Below are 16472 nucleotides of genomic sequence, written 5' to 3'. Positions count from 1 at the left end.
TAATTTCAACCAACCGCATTCCAACTTCCTCTCTTTTTCGTATTTCCCTCTTAGATGACCTATCATTTTCTTTTCTTTTTGTTACCAACTCTGCCTTCAGTAGCTCAATCTCCCTTGTCTCTCTCTTGATGTGTCGCATTTTATCGTCAAGTTCGTGGGTTTGTTTTTCAATACCATCCCTTGCTTTGTTTATTTCTGTATACAGCTTTTGTCTTTCCTTTATCAGTCTCTCTCTCTCGGACTCAACCTGATGTTTCAACATCTCCATTTCCTGTCTTTCAGTTCTGAGACAAGCCCTTAATATTTGAAGGTCCTCCTTTTGTTCGTCCAGAGCAGACTCAGTCTCCATCTTCTGTTTGAGTTGGCCTTGAAGTTCCGCCATTTCTTTAATTTCTCTTTGTCCTTGGTCTAAATTGGCACTGAACTCAGTTTTCTCATTTGTTTCTTCTTTGGATACAAGTTCTAAAATATCTTGCTCTTCTTTCTCCATGTCTCTTTCTTGAAATTGCCTCCTATCATTTACCACTTCTCTTTCCTGTCTGTGTAGTTTAACCTGTGCTAGATATGCCTCATCTCTATCGATATTGGAGTCCATGTCTACCCTTTGCTGACTGATTTCTCTATTGACTTTCTGAAGCTCAACGGTTTTCTGGCAAATCATATCAATGACACTTTCTAAGCTTTGTTTCTCTGCCTCAATCTTGCAGTTCAAACCCTTGCGTTGTGTCTGTTTTACTTGGTATTCCTCTAACTTAGTCTTAAAATGTGAAACCATACGTTCAATTTTATGTTTTACTTTGGATATGTTCTCGATCTGCTGGTCCACCTGCACCTTCTTCTGATGTAGTTTCATTTTTAAAATGTCCAATTCATCCCTCTCTCTGAGAGTTTTCTCTCGTCGCTGGTCAAGTTCTCTCTGCTGTTTCCTAATCATCATTTGAATCCATTTCATGTCAGTCCTCTCTTTGCTCAGATACATTTCACTTTGATCCATCGCATCTTTAACTTTGTTTAGGACATCTCTGATTTGTTGCAACAGCTGCAGCACTGATCCCTCAGCGTTCCCGCGGACCTCCGTAGGAGCCATGTCAATGCAGCTTTCTTCAGTTTCTTTCAATGATATTTGTTCTAATGATTCTTGTATTCTGTTAATCTCCCGAATCAAGGTTTGTATCCTGGCATTTCCTAACGCCGGTGGCCCCTCTGATTCACGTTCTATCAAATTTGCTGGTTTTGTTTGGTGTTCAGTTGTTAAAGACGCCACTGGCATTTCATATTCAACATTCTCTTCTTCATAACTCTGTCTGTTAACCTGTAAACGTACTCTGTACTGTACTGTCTGTTTGATCTGCCCGATTGATCTATCACCGTGATTTCCTACGTCCCTATTGTCTGACCCATTGACAGCCCCTTGCAGATAAAGGTTGCTTATATCCTCAATCAGTCTTTCCATCTCTTTGTGGTTTTGTTTTAAGTTGTCCATAGCCCCTTTCACTATCTCCTCTTCCTCTCCGAGTTTTGAGACATAGCTTTCGGTTTCCGTCCTATCCCTCACAGTCCTTTTTTGTTCCGTTTTATCCTGAAATCCAGCTTTTGAGCTGTGTTCAGGTGAATCCATATCCTGCTTATCCTGTGTAACCACCCTTGATGGTTGAATTCCCAGGCTTTCCTTTTCAATTGTTGAATACTTACCAAACGTTTGTTCTTCTTCACTTCGTTGACTGACATCAAGAAAGGTTTGTGTTGCCTTTTCCCGTGCAGTTGGTTGATCAGGGAGAATACTTTTTTTTGTAGCCTCCATGGGGGTGTGGTCAATCCCTGCACTCGTACTCTGCATGTCCCCTTTCATCTCATCTACGCCCATGTTAGAACCAGACTCCTTAGTCTTCTGTTCCTCCTTCTCCAGCTGCATTTTCATCTTCATCACCTCCAGGGCATCCCTTTCCTGAGCAATCTTCTCCAATCTTTGGTCAAGCTCACGTCTTTGTTTCTGCGCTCTGTAATTTGTCCACTTGGTTTGGCTTTCGTCCTGTTGCATATTGGTTCTCCCTTGCTTGGGTGTCTGTGTCACCGTCTTTAACACATCTCTGATCGCTTGCACTTTATGAACCAACCTTTGGATTTTTGCGTTCACTCTGATCCCTTCACCTGCCCCCGCATTCTCTGTATCCGTAGCAAATTTACTTGCATCGTCCTTCTTTGACCTCTCTTTCTCTTCCATGTCTTCTTCTACTTGCGGTACAGTTTCCCTTCTCTTGTCAGCATCTTGCTGTTTCATCATGGTGCGCCTCATACTTTTCTCCAGGTTACTTTTCTTTGTGTCAATCTCAGTGTTCAAGACTTCCCTCTCTCGTATCGGTCTTCTTGTCTTTTCCAACTTTTCATCAAGCTCCAGCTGCTGCCTTTGAATGTTCTCCTTCATCTTTTTCACTGCGTCCATCTCTGTCTTCACAAACTGCCTATCTCTTTCTATGTCATCTCTCTGGGCCATTATTTCAGTTTTCACTCGGTCCTCATTCATTTCATGTATCGCTGCCGTCATCCGATCTCGGGGGGCTACAGTTTGCCTCTCTACATCATCTGTAATATGTTGTGACCTTGGTCTCATCACGGCTGTCAGTTGGTGTTCTGCGGGCCCCGGGGTTCTAGTCTCTGCGGAGACTTCCTGCCCTTCCAATTCAAGCCAAAGTCTTTCCACTGCTGCCTTCACTCGGTTCAGTTCATTCTTCATCTTCTCATACGGCTCATTGTCGTCAGGCAGTCTGGCAGTGTGCGAGTGATCCATCTTGTTCTTGCGTTTCTCTGTCTCTCCGATGTTTGTGCTTATTTGAAGTCGCATCCGCTTCATTTGCTTCCTTAGAAATGCAATTTCATACTTTGCCGTCCTGAAGTTGTGTTTTATTTCAGCAATATATTTTTGCATTTGTCCTTCCACTTGCTTCGCTTCACCTACTCTTCTCTTGTTTTCCTGAATGTGACACTGGATGTCAGCCTGAATCTTTATGAATGCATCTTGCAGTTGTTTATTTGTTTTTGTCGGTTCTGTGTGCCTTATTGGCTTATCATGCATGATCAGTGCTTTGAATATTTCTCGCTCATTCATGAACTCATTTCGCCTGCAGTCTATAAGTTCTCTTTCTGTTTTGACATCAGCCCAGACTTTTTCAATTAGCTCTTTTTCATTCCTTATATCTTCCTTGGTCTCCTGCAGTTTCTGAATAGCACCGCCTAGCTTAACTTCTAAACTCATTATCAATAAATTCTGCTGTTGTTTTTCTGCTTTAAGTTGAACAATTGATGATTGTTGGTCTTCATTTCTTGCCTTCATCTGGACAATTTCAGCCTTTTCTGATTTAGTATACTCGAAAAGTATTTCAATTTCTTTGATAGCTTGCAGTGTCTCTTGTTTTTGTTTTCTTAGATAGTACGTCTTGCTTTGCGGGTCAAAGTCGACTACTTTTTCTTCCAATTGTTCAGGATTTTCCAAGGAGTTACTCTGCTCGGTTTGGGTCATCTTGGAGTTTACTTGTCTTTGCTCTTTAAATGGAAGTAATACATGATCAATTGCTTTAAGCTTTAGCCTCATAGTAACTTGTTGTTCCAATCATTTTATTCCCAACATTACCATCACACAGGGATAATAAAATGTTTGCATTAAAAAAATATAGACTCAAAGATGGTAGAACAACAAATAATAATTTGAACCGTATTTAAATATTACAATTTAGGATTTATTTTCTGGCAATCGGCATACCACGCACAAATGTTCAAAAAAGAATGCAGGGTCAGTTGATGGCCTTGAAATATGCATCCTATTCTATTGTCTTGGCCGTTAAAACACAGATATTCCTCGATTTATTTTATATAAACCAAAAAGAAAACTCACCTGAAATTCCTACAAGCTCAGGCTCTTTCAGCGCTAGTATTTGGTAGAAGGCATCTTTGGCTTCAGATGTCCCCCTTTCCATAGCGTGAAACAGCGCCCTCAGCTGATCTTGCGGGGTATGAGCTTCGTTGATAGAAATCAGGTCCTCCTCGGATGATATCAGCTGCTGTGCAATGGAAGCCTCAACAATGGCTTCAGCTGATCTTACCCCAGCAAGGAGTTTGTCGCTGATTCCTTGCAGGAATGTGCCCACTGGAAAACACATTGTTGGTTTTATGAATTAAAAAATAATATATCCACCATATTTAGCTTTTGCTTTTTTAATATAGTTTACCGTTGTATTGATGTTTCGCCATGTTTTAATGGTGAAATGGATGTTAAGACCCCTGCAAAACATATCAAAGAGGAAACATTCTAAATAATTTATAAATAATTGAACATAAATAATTTCAATTCATGAAAAAAATAAAAAAATATATGTAAAGAAAGATTTTCTAAAACTCTTTAGGTTCGTGTTCTATGTATTACGCCCCTCATTTTAAGTTTTTTAAAAGCAAAAAAAACATGTCAAAAGTTAAATTGCACTTCTCTCACCTCTGATGATTTTCAGTTCCAACTGCTCAAAGACATACAGTTCAAATAATGATCTATTTAATAATTATCCAAGTTCACAGTGTTGACTTGAGTTCTCAGTGTAACGCTTGACTCAGTACTCCCAACAGAGATAAAAAACAATATCACCCCCTAAAAAAATAAGCTATCTCTTTAGCTCCACCCTGTTTTCTTCCCCAAAAAACCCACATGACAACGAGTGTTATTCAACATGATTGGACGACAGCTTAGAAAGAAGTGGTGGCGTTTTTATTTTTTCGCCATTTGTTTTTATCTAAACCTGACCTTCTGTGATAAGGGTGACAGGGGTGCGTCTCTGGCTTGGTGTCCCTGGACCTCCCACGGCCCTGTGAATAATCACACGTGCACAGGCGCTGTGGCGCACGTACTCACACACTCAATGCACCTATCGAGGGAGACACATTCATGCATGATCTCACACGTGATCACACTGTGCTGCACGCCCAATCGGTTGATTGTATCGTGTTCATTTTGAATAATCACACACATACAGGCACTGTCGCCAACCCAAAGCCCCTGCCACACGAAACACGGTGAAGACAGAGCAGCACACCAATAGGTTGTTCCCTTATACATTGATTACCTAATTGTCTATATGATCCATCCTGAACTAGGGCAAATACTCACAATCTGAGACCATATTTTCGTAAAACATCCTTTAAATTGCTACAACAAATGTGTTATCAGTGGGGTTTTTATACTGTTTTCTAGCAGTCACACAAGTTTGAATAACCAACAGTGAAAATGGTGATGCAGGCACTACCTTTTGCTGTCATGAATACATGTGGTGTCTTTTTAAACTCTTACAGTAAATGTATACATTATACATACATTTTATACAGTGTATGGTTAAGATGGAAGTCTCATTTCAGGTGAGGCTGCTATGTGTGCACGGTATGGCCTCTACTAACAGGATAATTAATTTGTCCCCTTCATAAATCAAGTCCAGCAAAAACGAATAGAGGTAAGCAAGTATCATAATAGAGGCCAAACACCTCTCATCGAAGGCGCTAATGCTTTCGATGCAGAATAGGACAATGGTCCGTGTGTTGTTTTTTTTGTATTAAGTGGAGTTAAGCAGACTGCTGTTATGCGTTGGACTCCCTCTACTGGTCAGTAGCAGCGGGTCGTCCCAGTCTGGTTTCATAGGACACCGTCATTCAAACTCACAGCATTGGAAACGTTAGGAATGTTGGCGAAGAACCTATGGCAAAAACAAAAGGTCACGGCGCAAGCACATCCAACCACACCACGTTGTACAACTTTGCCATCTTCATGGAGAATATAGCCTACCTAAGGCCTACAAAAAGAAAACATGAAAACCTTGGGGGAAATAGGCCTACATGAAACCCGGTCAACCAAGTTTTGTCTTTAAACCGGCCCGTAGGCTCCCTCGCATAAGTGACATTACACAAAGACGGCTTATACATGAATTGTGACATAGACCTAGTTGTAAGATAAAAATAACAACTGCATATAGACCTTTGGCTTGGTTTTCATAAGTGACACGTGTACTTTAAACGGCCTTTGTTTAATAGACGTTTCAACATACACAATAACACAAATATGCACATATTTATGTTTTTGTTCAACGAATGTGAGAATTATGCGTCACAGGTGTGTTTGTGTGTGTGTGTGTGTGTGTGTGTGTGTGTGTGTGTGTGTGTGTGTGTGTGTGTGTGTGTGTGTGTGTGTGTGTGTGTGTGTGTGTGTTCGCGTGCGCACGTGTTTGCGCGCTTGCGTTCTTGTCTTATTGGTTTCTGACAAAATATACTGTCCGTGTTTGTGTGAGAAATAAGACGAAGAATGTGCTCGACCTTTTCTCGTGAGAATAGTTCAGAATAACGATGATGCACGGCCAATGTTTGCGGCATGCATATTTCAACGCTCACTCCGCGTCCTGTGTCATTTCCGGAAGAGCGTTGCTCATGTTTCCAACAGCAGCAGCGGCAGCACAGAAAGTGAGTGGGGCGAAGAGAAGTGGACTTATCGATTTATTTGGGAGCGGCCCTTCGCTCACCAGTCGTTTAGCGCCCTCGTCCCACAGCCCGTCGCCGATTGGTGCGCGCTCCAGTCCGTCATTTTTCTGATAGGTTCATGGAAAATTTTGCTTCATATGCAAGCCTATTGTCACTCCGCCCACCGCTGGGATTCTCCACTGTCAAGTCTGTAGGCTGGGTAGTACGACCGAATAGAGCACATTAGGGGCTTCAGGCTCGTCATGTATTTGTAAAACTCAAACGAAACTGTTGTGGATTAACATTTCAAGACGTTTCAAAAGGTGGACGGCTTACACTGAGTTAAGAAAACGGATACTTTCCCCTTTGACGCTCCGTGCTGGATGTTGACCGAGTTGAGCAGGGTTTTATTGACGTTCACTGTTTTGGTGGCGTTCGCTCTAAGTTGGGACATGCCTGTTTTTCCTCCAAGCTAAGAACTCGATTTAGCGATGCATAAGTCCATGTGTTCGTAAAGATGAGGTAAGTTCTGTGTAACATTGTGGTGAGTCTTTTTGATGTCTTTAAAACCCGCGCTGTATTAGCGGCGATTCGGACTCAAACCATGTTTGTGTGATCTCGCCTGAGAGATGTTTTGGTTTGACTCATCACGCAGACGGACGCACAGCGTCCATAATCACTGTTGTCTATTAGTAGTTACAAGCTATTATAGTTACTAGTTAGTAACCTGACAGTAAGCAATCTATGAGATAATAAATGGTTATAAATACATGGATTGCAAAATCCATCCCGTTACCTTTTTTGTTTTCATGTGAAATCAACCGATGAAAAAGTGTAGGAAAATGACATAACACAAGTGACAACACTTTGCTGCCGTTACTTCGGTTTAAACCCCCCAGAGCGTTAATTTTATATTCAAGTCCACAATATTTTTACTTTCTTAATTGATTAATGTTCACTAGTTGTGTACCTTCGATGCATTCAATGTATTTCCTTCAATTGCCATCACAGGTAACTAACGTCACACAACAACTTTCCCCTTACTTCTGTCCATCTTAGTTTACAGGAAATGGCAACTGCTCTGAGCGGCCGAAACCCGGGAGGACGCGGACCGAACCGAAGCAAGGGTCGGATTTTAGGCATCATTGATGCCATTCAGGATGCTGTGGGACCTCCAAAACAAGCTGCTGCCGACCGGCGGACCGTGGAAAAAACATGGAAACTCATGGATAAAGTCGTACGTAATAGCATGTATTACAGCTGGCATGTATTCGTTTTGTGTGTAGACCCTCCTGCCAGTACAATCCAGCAACCTTGCTGGGGAGTTCCTGTGTAAGGGGAAATTTCCGGTTATCAATTGAATGCACATAAGCTTTAGATTACATTGGTCAATTTGTATTCAACATGAGGTCGGTAAGAGTGTATGTCATGGAAGAAGCCTAGGTAAAATATTATGTAATGGAAAATAACTGAAACCTGTAGCTGTACACACACGCACACACACACACACACACACACACACACACACACACACACACACACACACACACACACACACACACACACACACACACACACACACACACACAAAATACAAACACACACGCACACACACACTAACACATTAACTTTCGGTCCTTTTACGTGGTTAACTTTTCACTCTGTGCCGCCAAAAATATGTTTTATTTCTCAGCCGCTGCAGCAGGATGTAACCTGTGTTTGCTATGAACTACTGTCATAACATTTTACGATTTGTGTAATATGTGAAGTGCATCACCAGGTTTTGTGTAAATAAGTCCACGTGTATAGCAAACAGTGTGTCGATTTCATATAACATCTAATAACAAAGAGTATGCTTAGGCGTTATAACCCATTTATAATTAAGTCTGCCATCCTTGGCATGAACATCGATGAATATACAAAAATGCTTACTTCATAACTCCTTTGACTGATCTCTGCTGATTCAGATTAAAACAGCTCAGACTAATTGATATCATTTCTTCACAGGTCCGGCTGTGCCAAAACCCCAGACTCCAGTTGAAAAACAGTCCCCCGTACATTCTGGATATCCTACCCGACGCGTACCAGCACCTGCGGCTCATTTTATGCAAATATGAGGAGCACCAGAAACTGTCCCAGCTCAGCGAGAATGAGTACTTTAAAATCTACATCGATAGCCTCATAAAGAAGTCCAAGCGGGCCATCAGACTCTTCAAAGAGGGGAAGGAGAGGATGTACGAGGAGCAGTCACAGGACAGGTAGAGTAACATGCTATAGACTTGAGTACAACTAAAAGGGCAGCCCTTTTTTTGTCTAAAGTTGTTATTTTATTTACATTTTCCTATCAACATGTGTGTGAGGTGCAAGGTTGGTGGCCTTCATCCTGTCATGTAAGATAACATTAGAAAATAGGATGCACCATTACCCGATGATGATGATGATGATGATGATGATGATAATTATAATAAGGGCACTGTGAGACATGTCCGGCCCAAGAAGCAAGAAGAACCAATTGAGTTAAAATGCTTACAGACACTCACTCACCTGAATTAAAGCTCCTGTCTTTATTAACGGTCTCTCCCTAAAACCTGCTTTCTCGTCACGTCCTCGTTGTGTTTGTTTGTGTGCAAGCGCTCCGACGTACAGGATGTGTTGTACTGTTGTGTCCTTGGAGCGGGCAGATGCAGGCCTTTTAGGATAATACAACAGACAGGAAGTGCCGTTGATGATTGGCTTCTTTCATTACTCAGAGCCCAACGAGGCTGAAAGACATTTCTGTATAATTGCATTCTTTTTAAGTGTAATTCCTTTGGCGGAGTGAAATGGACTAACTATCATTGTTTTATGGCCATGAAGTCTAAACTTGGCTTTTAGAAAAGGTGTGTTTTTCTTTCTTTTTTGGTTTTCAGTGATAATAGAACGTATCAAACAATATTATCTGATATCTATGTGTTTTTTTATGATAAAATTGACAGGGGCAAACGGAGGCCTTGTGAGGGTAATGATGATGATACAAGATGAAAGGTTGGCTTACCTAGTTGGGGTAATGGAATGGTCCCTTGGCTCTCTATGGGGCCTATCAAGCTGTGAGCAGTTTTGGTGGGGGGGGGGGTCTTTTGTGTGTGTGTGTGTGTGTGTGTGTGTGTGTGTGTGCGTGTGCGTGTGCGTGTGTGTGTGTGTGTGTGTTTAAGGGGGATGAGGGGGTCCCTCCTCTTGTCACCTCTTGTCAGGCCTTGGGATGGCTCCAGATGGGCAAACAGCCCTAAACACACTGAAACGCCTGCCAGGTGGAGGTGGAAAAGGGGAACGTAGAATAAGAGTAGAGCTTTAGGACTCTCTTTTTCTCTCCTCTGCCGAGGGCTTCTGCTAAGCCTCCGTTTCTCCACACTGCACCTCCTCGCAAAGAGAATTATGCAAAAAATGGGCATTCACATACAAATGTCACATTTCAGCAATTTCCTGGGCCATGCATTCGATCGCTGGATGTGAGAGTTGCTGACGCTGTTGAAAGATGAGCTTTGCCATTCCTGATGCCGGCCAGGAAAATATGTTTTAAAGATATTTGATTTGTGGTACAACAACGAAATGAGCTTTGAGGCTGCACTATTTCCTTCTCGACAATGGCTTAATTGCATTATGGTCAGTTAGTATTGACGGATACAGCGGATGCAAGAGAAATAAGACAGAGAGGATAAATAGGAACTGCTTTAAATCAAGACTGCATTTGAAGAGATGGAAACGTATTTTTTTCTCTCTAATACGCAAAGCAATTGAAGACAGTTATTGATTTAGCCCGACGGTGTCCAGTGATTTTCTCTCTCTTATTGCTCAATTCAGAGTTTTTTCTTATTCCCTTTGTACACAGTGAAGGCCGATTCTGGCACAGTTTACTTCCTGTTGGTATACATTTTGTGGTTGGTTGCGCTCCAACGGTGAGTGTCTGATGTCCTTTCTCTAACCACGGCTAAAATATCTCTCCCTTTAGTCAACATTTATGGGCCGTTATTTAGTCTTTAAAGTCCAATCACTCGCTCCAGAATGTAAACAACTGAGTCTTGCATCCAAGCCACACATTAAAGGAGAAGGAGAGGGAAGAACTCTATATACATGTGTGCTTCTTATTCTTAGTTGACGATAGGAAAAAGCTTTTACCTGCCCTGTCTTATGCTTGGTACGTATCTTTATACGACTTTCAGCCAGAAATTACAATTGTGCAATTCATGTTCTTAAGTGAATGCTGGCTCACATCAAACAATGTAAAAAGCTAACAATGACTTCAGTAACATTAATTATTTTTGGTCAAGGCAAATGCTATTAGATTAAAGTGGTTTGAAAGACATTATGGACGTATCGCTGTTATTGACTTGGTGTTTCATAACGTTCAATGATTACATTTGGCATCGTTATGACATTACTGTCATCCTCTGCCGGGGGTCTTGCATGCAACCCAAGGATGGTTAACATGGATGTCTTGTTTTTACTAAACCATGAGCTTCATAGTTTAGTCTGGTCTATTATTGTTGAGGAGAAAGGGGACATGGATGATTAAAGCCTGAGGGTGGCGAAGAAATGTGGGACTATTGAGCGGCACTATTGGGACAAAATCATTTATATTTGTTTTTAAGGCTTTTTATTATTTATTTGCTTGCCAAAACCGAATACTGTCACATCCCATTACGCTATGGAAAACAAACTTTTGTCTTTTCATGACATGATGATTTTGTACGTATAATAGCCAGTCCTAAACCGAGGCAGAAGAAGAATCCTCACATTCTTCAAGAGGCCTTTTTGACATCTCGGGACCCTATGACACATAACAGTGGACAGCCCACTCTTCGCAGCCATGTATGGCGTAGAGTCAAACTCAAAATACATTCCCTCGTTTTGCAAGCCCTCTCTGAATTTGAAGCATTCAGAAAAAATGGCGAATGGTATGGAGTATATTAGCGTCTTGTGCTGTTTTTTCTGTACTTATTAATGTTTTTAATTTTTTTAAGTCTGTGAAACAAAAACAACTTCAGGTATGAGAGTCATTCAACTCAAAGAATGTGTGACAAGCCAACGTGTCTGAGCAAGCACATTGTATGATTATCATACAATCTGTGACGTCACCTCACATATTGTCACGTCATACAGGTGTGTTTCACTACACATGTAACTAACCCAAATGCCAATTATCATGGAAAAACTCTGTCACAGAGTCAAAACGACTGAAGTTGGGAGGTTGACAAACAAATGACCCAAGAGCATGTGCGTATTTTTTTGTGCAGAAGAGCAAAAATGTAAGTTCTTCTTGCAGCCCTTTACTATTTCTAGAGACTCTTTCTTTAAAGGCATAATCAATAGTGGTCAGCCCCTCTGTCAAGGCAGCGATTAACTAACAAAGAGATAAAGGGGAGGATTTTATTTAACCTTGAGGGGTAGACTTGACTCGTAATGCATGGCGTGACACACAACCTCCTCCTGACAAAAGGTGATCCCAGGGGGCCGACGGGGAGAACAAATTCCCTGTCCACTTTTTTTCAGGGGGAGCCGGAACAGCCAGGCAGAGCAGCATCTGGTGTGTGTGTGCCCCGGAGAGGCTGCCTACCCCATATGTGGCCCGCTGCTGTCTCGGTCGCAGCCTGTCTGGCACCCGTCCATATCACATGCTTGATTAACCGACGCTTGACTAACCTTCACCCGCCTCCCTGCCGACACCATACCCGAGGGCTGAGCTCTCGCCCCTGCTCCACGACGTGTGACCATCCTACATCCTTAGTTCTATTCTTGGTACCCCCCGACACCCCTCACAAACCTCCCTACTTCTTCACCGTCCTTCTTTCTGGTCTCCAGTGCAGGCCGCCCTCTGATCAGAACACCTGATACCGTCTCGGAGAATCACTCATTCTCATCCCTTGCGGCAAAATTCAAATTGACGGTTTGAATGTCAATATCGCCATTAAAAAGTGTCGGTGTTTCACCCTTGCGTTGGCAAAACCGTAAGTTATGTGGTTTAACATGTGAGAGGCGATATGAGTGGGTAACTTCAACAGAACCATGGTCTGAGTGTGTTTCAGTTCGATTCAGTCTTTTTATTTTTTGTACCTTTTTGGAACCTTTTTATTTTCCTCCCCCACCCCTGTGTTTGCTTGGCTCCTAGACCTTACTCGGCACAAATAGGAATCAGCAAAGCAACCCGTCACTTACTGGGAGAGTAAGTGGATGGGGGTTTTGTGCTGATTTTAGAATATGTCTCCTTCCTTCTTCGCATTCATATGTAATCCTGTTAATCCGTCAAACATATTGGCAGTAAGGTGACAAAAACTGACCATATAATTCTTTGTTTAGCGACGTTTGTCTCTACGTTTGAGATTAAGAGAGTGTTGAGCCGGGCATAGACCAGCAGTAAATTACATTGACATATCATAGGGCTGTGGCCTGAATAACTCTTGCTGCAGTGGCTCGACTGACTGAATGAAATGTGATTGGCCACAAGGTAGCTGTAGACATGTTTTGTTGCTAAATAGGACTTCTGCCAATAAAGGGTCTGTATATTTGAAATACATCTCTATAGTTTCAAATGTTATGGAAAGTCAGGTCACTTTCATTCCTGTTTATTACAATGGATGGTGTGCTTTGGTTTAGAAAGCTGTGATTGTGTGTGTGTGTGTGTGTGTGTGTGTGTGTGTGTGTGTGTGTGTGTGTGTGTGTGTGTGTGTGTGTGTGTGTGTGTGTGTGTGTGTGTGTGTGTGTGTGTGTGTGTGTGTGTGTGTGTGTGTGTGCATGCATGTATATTTCGGGCAGTAACCGTTTGCTTTTGAGCCGTATTAATAGCTTAAAGATTCTGCAGGTCTTTGAGGAGAGAATTAAGATTATGTTTCTAGCTTCCTACCACATGTTTTTGGTGATGGCTTTAGCTGCCCATCTGCGGTCTACAGGGATGTGTGGATGCTATGTGTGGAGCATATGGGGAGTGATTTGCCCTGCAGGGCGTTTTCTAGCCAGGCATTATTAGAAGTGTGCCTTTAGCAGCATCCTAAAGTAATTGTCTCTATATCAGCTGAAGTGGAAGTGCACTGTTCTTTACACAAGAACAGCATTTCATTGGTTACCACGCCCACTTCCCTGATCATGTAATATAAATGAAGTATTAATTATATTCAGTACAAATATTTGTATCTTATGCATCTGGTGTAAAATAAATGGTTATACCGTCTATATGCATCTCCGTAATCAGTGAATCAGTTATTGGTATTGAATTAATGTTGTAATCTTGGTATCTGCATAGTAAATAATTATAGTTATTTTTGATCTATTGAAGTATACACTTCAGAGTTAGGGCTGAGCCTCAATTCAGTATCTTGGCGTATTGTTTTAGCATAACAAGAATTCTGGAGAATTATTCTGCATAATTAAGTAGTGAAGGGGGTATTGTGTATGATGGAGAATGAAAACATACTGAAGATGCGATTTCTGTTCATAATACTGTATAATGAAATCAATAGCTATGAAATGACTAAGTTTGTCTTGTACCTGCTTCTTACTGCCAGAGAAACCATTAGATGAAGCATTTAGAGTTTCCACTTTAGTCACTATAGTACTAGGTGGGAGGACAGTAATATGATGTGGTTGCAATTCTTACAGATTTGGCTAATGGAGGTGCATGACTAAACAGGAAATGGATACAATACAGGATATGATAGGATTATACCCTGCTGTTTCCTCACTCATAATATTTCTAAAGAAGTTCGACTGGAATCATCTCATAATGAATGTATTATTATTTTTATATTTAGCCATTCTTTTTTACATTTTTACTGATAGATTTACAAGGGTACACTACAACATTTAGATAGTTCTGCAAAAGTAAAACACTGCAGAGATTGTGGAAGTAATTGTTTTATTTGGGCATATCAGCATTTATTCCATGTGTCAGGCTTGAAATTCTAAATTTACTCAATAATGCTGACGTGAAATATGCTGCTGGGGCCACGATCTCAGCCGCATATCATATCATCTATAGTTTAACAAAGTGGTCAGAGCTCACAAACAGCAAATTAGCTTTTGTGTTGCCACAGGCTCAGCCCACTTCTTGTTTACCCAAGTATGCCTTGAAGTTGCTCTGACGCTCATAAGCAGTCTTTCCCATGTACGGGGGACGAATGGGGACGTTGGGGGACAAGCTGAGGGAGTGGCAGTGAGATGAGTAAAGCATTACAGTAAGTGGAGCCATCTGTGGAGGAAGTGTGGAAGGAAGTGGGGAGGTGAAAGAGTATTGGTCAGTATCCAGGGCTGCTGGGGAAGGGGAAGAGGTGGGACAGGGGTAGGATCAGGGTGTACTGGGTGTACTGGGTGTATCTTTTTTATTCCTTCTTGTCATTCATTGTTGTTGACCTGTGCCTTGCCGAAACCCTGCTGTGCAATGAATGTGAGACTCGTAAACTTCTGATTTGCAATGTAAAAATGTGTATAAAACTCCCATGGCGTGTGTGGGTGACCGTTCCTTTTGGAGCTCATGTCCTAACTGTAAATCGTTTGATATTGGACATTGAATGTGGAATTGTAATCACCGTCATTGTGCCTGAATGGTGCATATATCATCACATTGCTTTCTCCCCACCTTTCTACTCTAGCTTTTTAATCCCTCTAATATTTTAGTATTAGCGTATTAGAACGTCCCGACTCCCAGCTCCTCGATTTGGTCACCTAATGAATAGCATTTGAAGAGCCTTCTCTCTCCTCTTTCGCTGACTTAATGGACAGCGTCGCCGTGGTAATAGCTCTTTTTTTGCCAACAACACACTTTGAGCAACTGTGTGAATAATTGATGTTATAATTGGTCCTCAAAAAACAATCTAAAATACACTTGCCGGAGTGTGGAGTACTCAGCCGCTCACTCTTCCTTCTCCTGCTACACGCCTCCTTGCAATTATGTCATGATGTGTCGTTATCTCTCACAAATACACCTTTTATGCAACTCCCCTCTCACCTCTCACCCCCTCTTATTCTCGGGGCTAATGAATTGAAGAGCATAAAGTGCCCGGTCATTGCCGCTATCTCCCGAAGCCTTTTTTAAAAAAAAAAAGGAAGAGGAATGAAACGCTAAATTCCATCTAATCCTCCCAGGCCCAGAATCAGCCAGCAAGCGATAAGAAAAAACTGCTGAGGCTCACGTCTACCAGGGAAATTCAGTGTTGTCAGTTATGTTTAGTGATGCTCCCGTATCGTGTGCATGCCCCGCTATTTCTACCCTAAACGCTAGCATCTTTCTAGAGATTGTTGCTGGTAGAGCAACACGAGGATGGCAAAACTCATTTGGCAAAATAAAAAATAAAAAAATGATTTATATATAAAACATATATATGTAAATGAGCTTAGCTTCATCAAAACTTTTTATTTTCCCCTGAAGATGTCTCCTAAGCCATTCAGGCAAGGTAGCAAACATGCTGAAACATGATGAAACCACATCAGCTATTTTCCATGATCTTATGTGGTGGCTGCTGTTTGCTACCTCGATTTAAGCCATGCTAGGGGTTGTAAACACAGTAGCGGCATCATAGCGCCACGTAGTCTAACGTAGTCTAATGTCAATATTTATTTTTATCTCTTTGCTATACCACCCTTTGAAATAAGGTAGTGCAACACTGTAGCAACACGATGGAGCCACGTATGCTAATCACGTATGCTATCATTGTGTTGCTTGCTATCAACAGACTATTCAGTCATTTCAGTTTGCTTTGCTTCCCTTCCGTTTAAAAATATTGAAGTGACAAATTGAGCAAAAAAGGGAACAGTTGAATAATGCGTGTGGACTGTGGATCACTGATGGTTTGATTCAGGACATGTATACATTACTTTGGGAGAAATTAGCTAGATAATGGTTAGGCTCGCTGTCACCGGCCTTGCTAATCGACACACACAGCATTAGGAGCACTAATGAATGGTTACTTGAGTGCCGGGTCTTTTAGAACTCGATAGAGCGGCAAACACAGACCTCTTAATGGTTGTTGATA

General features: G+C 41.7%; 1 protein-coding gene across 1 annotated transcript in view; it reads left to right on the top strand.

The window, feature by feature from the left end:
* Positions 1–6435: 6435 nt before the first annotated feature.
* cblb (Cbl proto-oncogene B, E3 ubiquitin protein ligase) overlaps positions 6436–16472 on the top strand; it is a 43363-nt gene continuing 33326 nt past the window's right edge. The window contains exons 1-3 of the mRNA XM_056594843.1: positions 6436–6999; positions 7537–7714; positions 8485–8735. Of these exons, the coding sequence (XP_056450818.1) occupies positions 6995–6999; positions 7537–7714; positions 8485–8735 (434 nt within the window). The 5' untranslated portion in view covers positions 6436–6994. The remainder of the gene's footprint in view (positions 7000–7536; positions 7715–8484; positions 8736–16472) is intronic.

The sequence above is a fragment of the Gadus chalcogrammus genome, chromosome 7 (assembly GCF_026213295.1).
Source record: "Gadus chalcogrammus isolate NIFS_2021 chromosome 7, NIFS_Gcha_1.0, whole genome shotgun sequence".
NCBI lineage: Eukaryota > Metazoa > Chordata > Actinopteri > Gadiformes > Gadidae > Gadus > Gadus chalcogrammus.
This window is presented reverse-complemented; position numbering and strand designations above follow the sequence as displayed.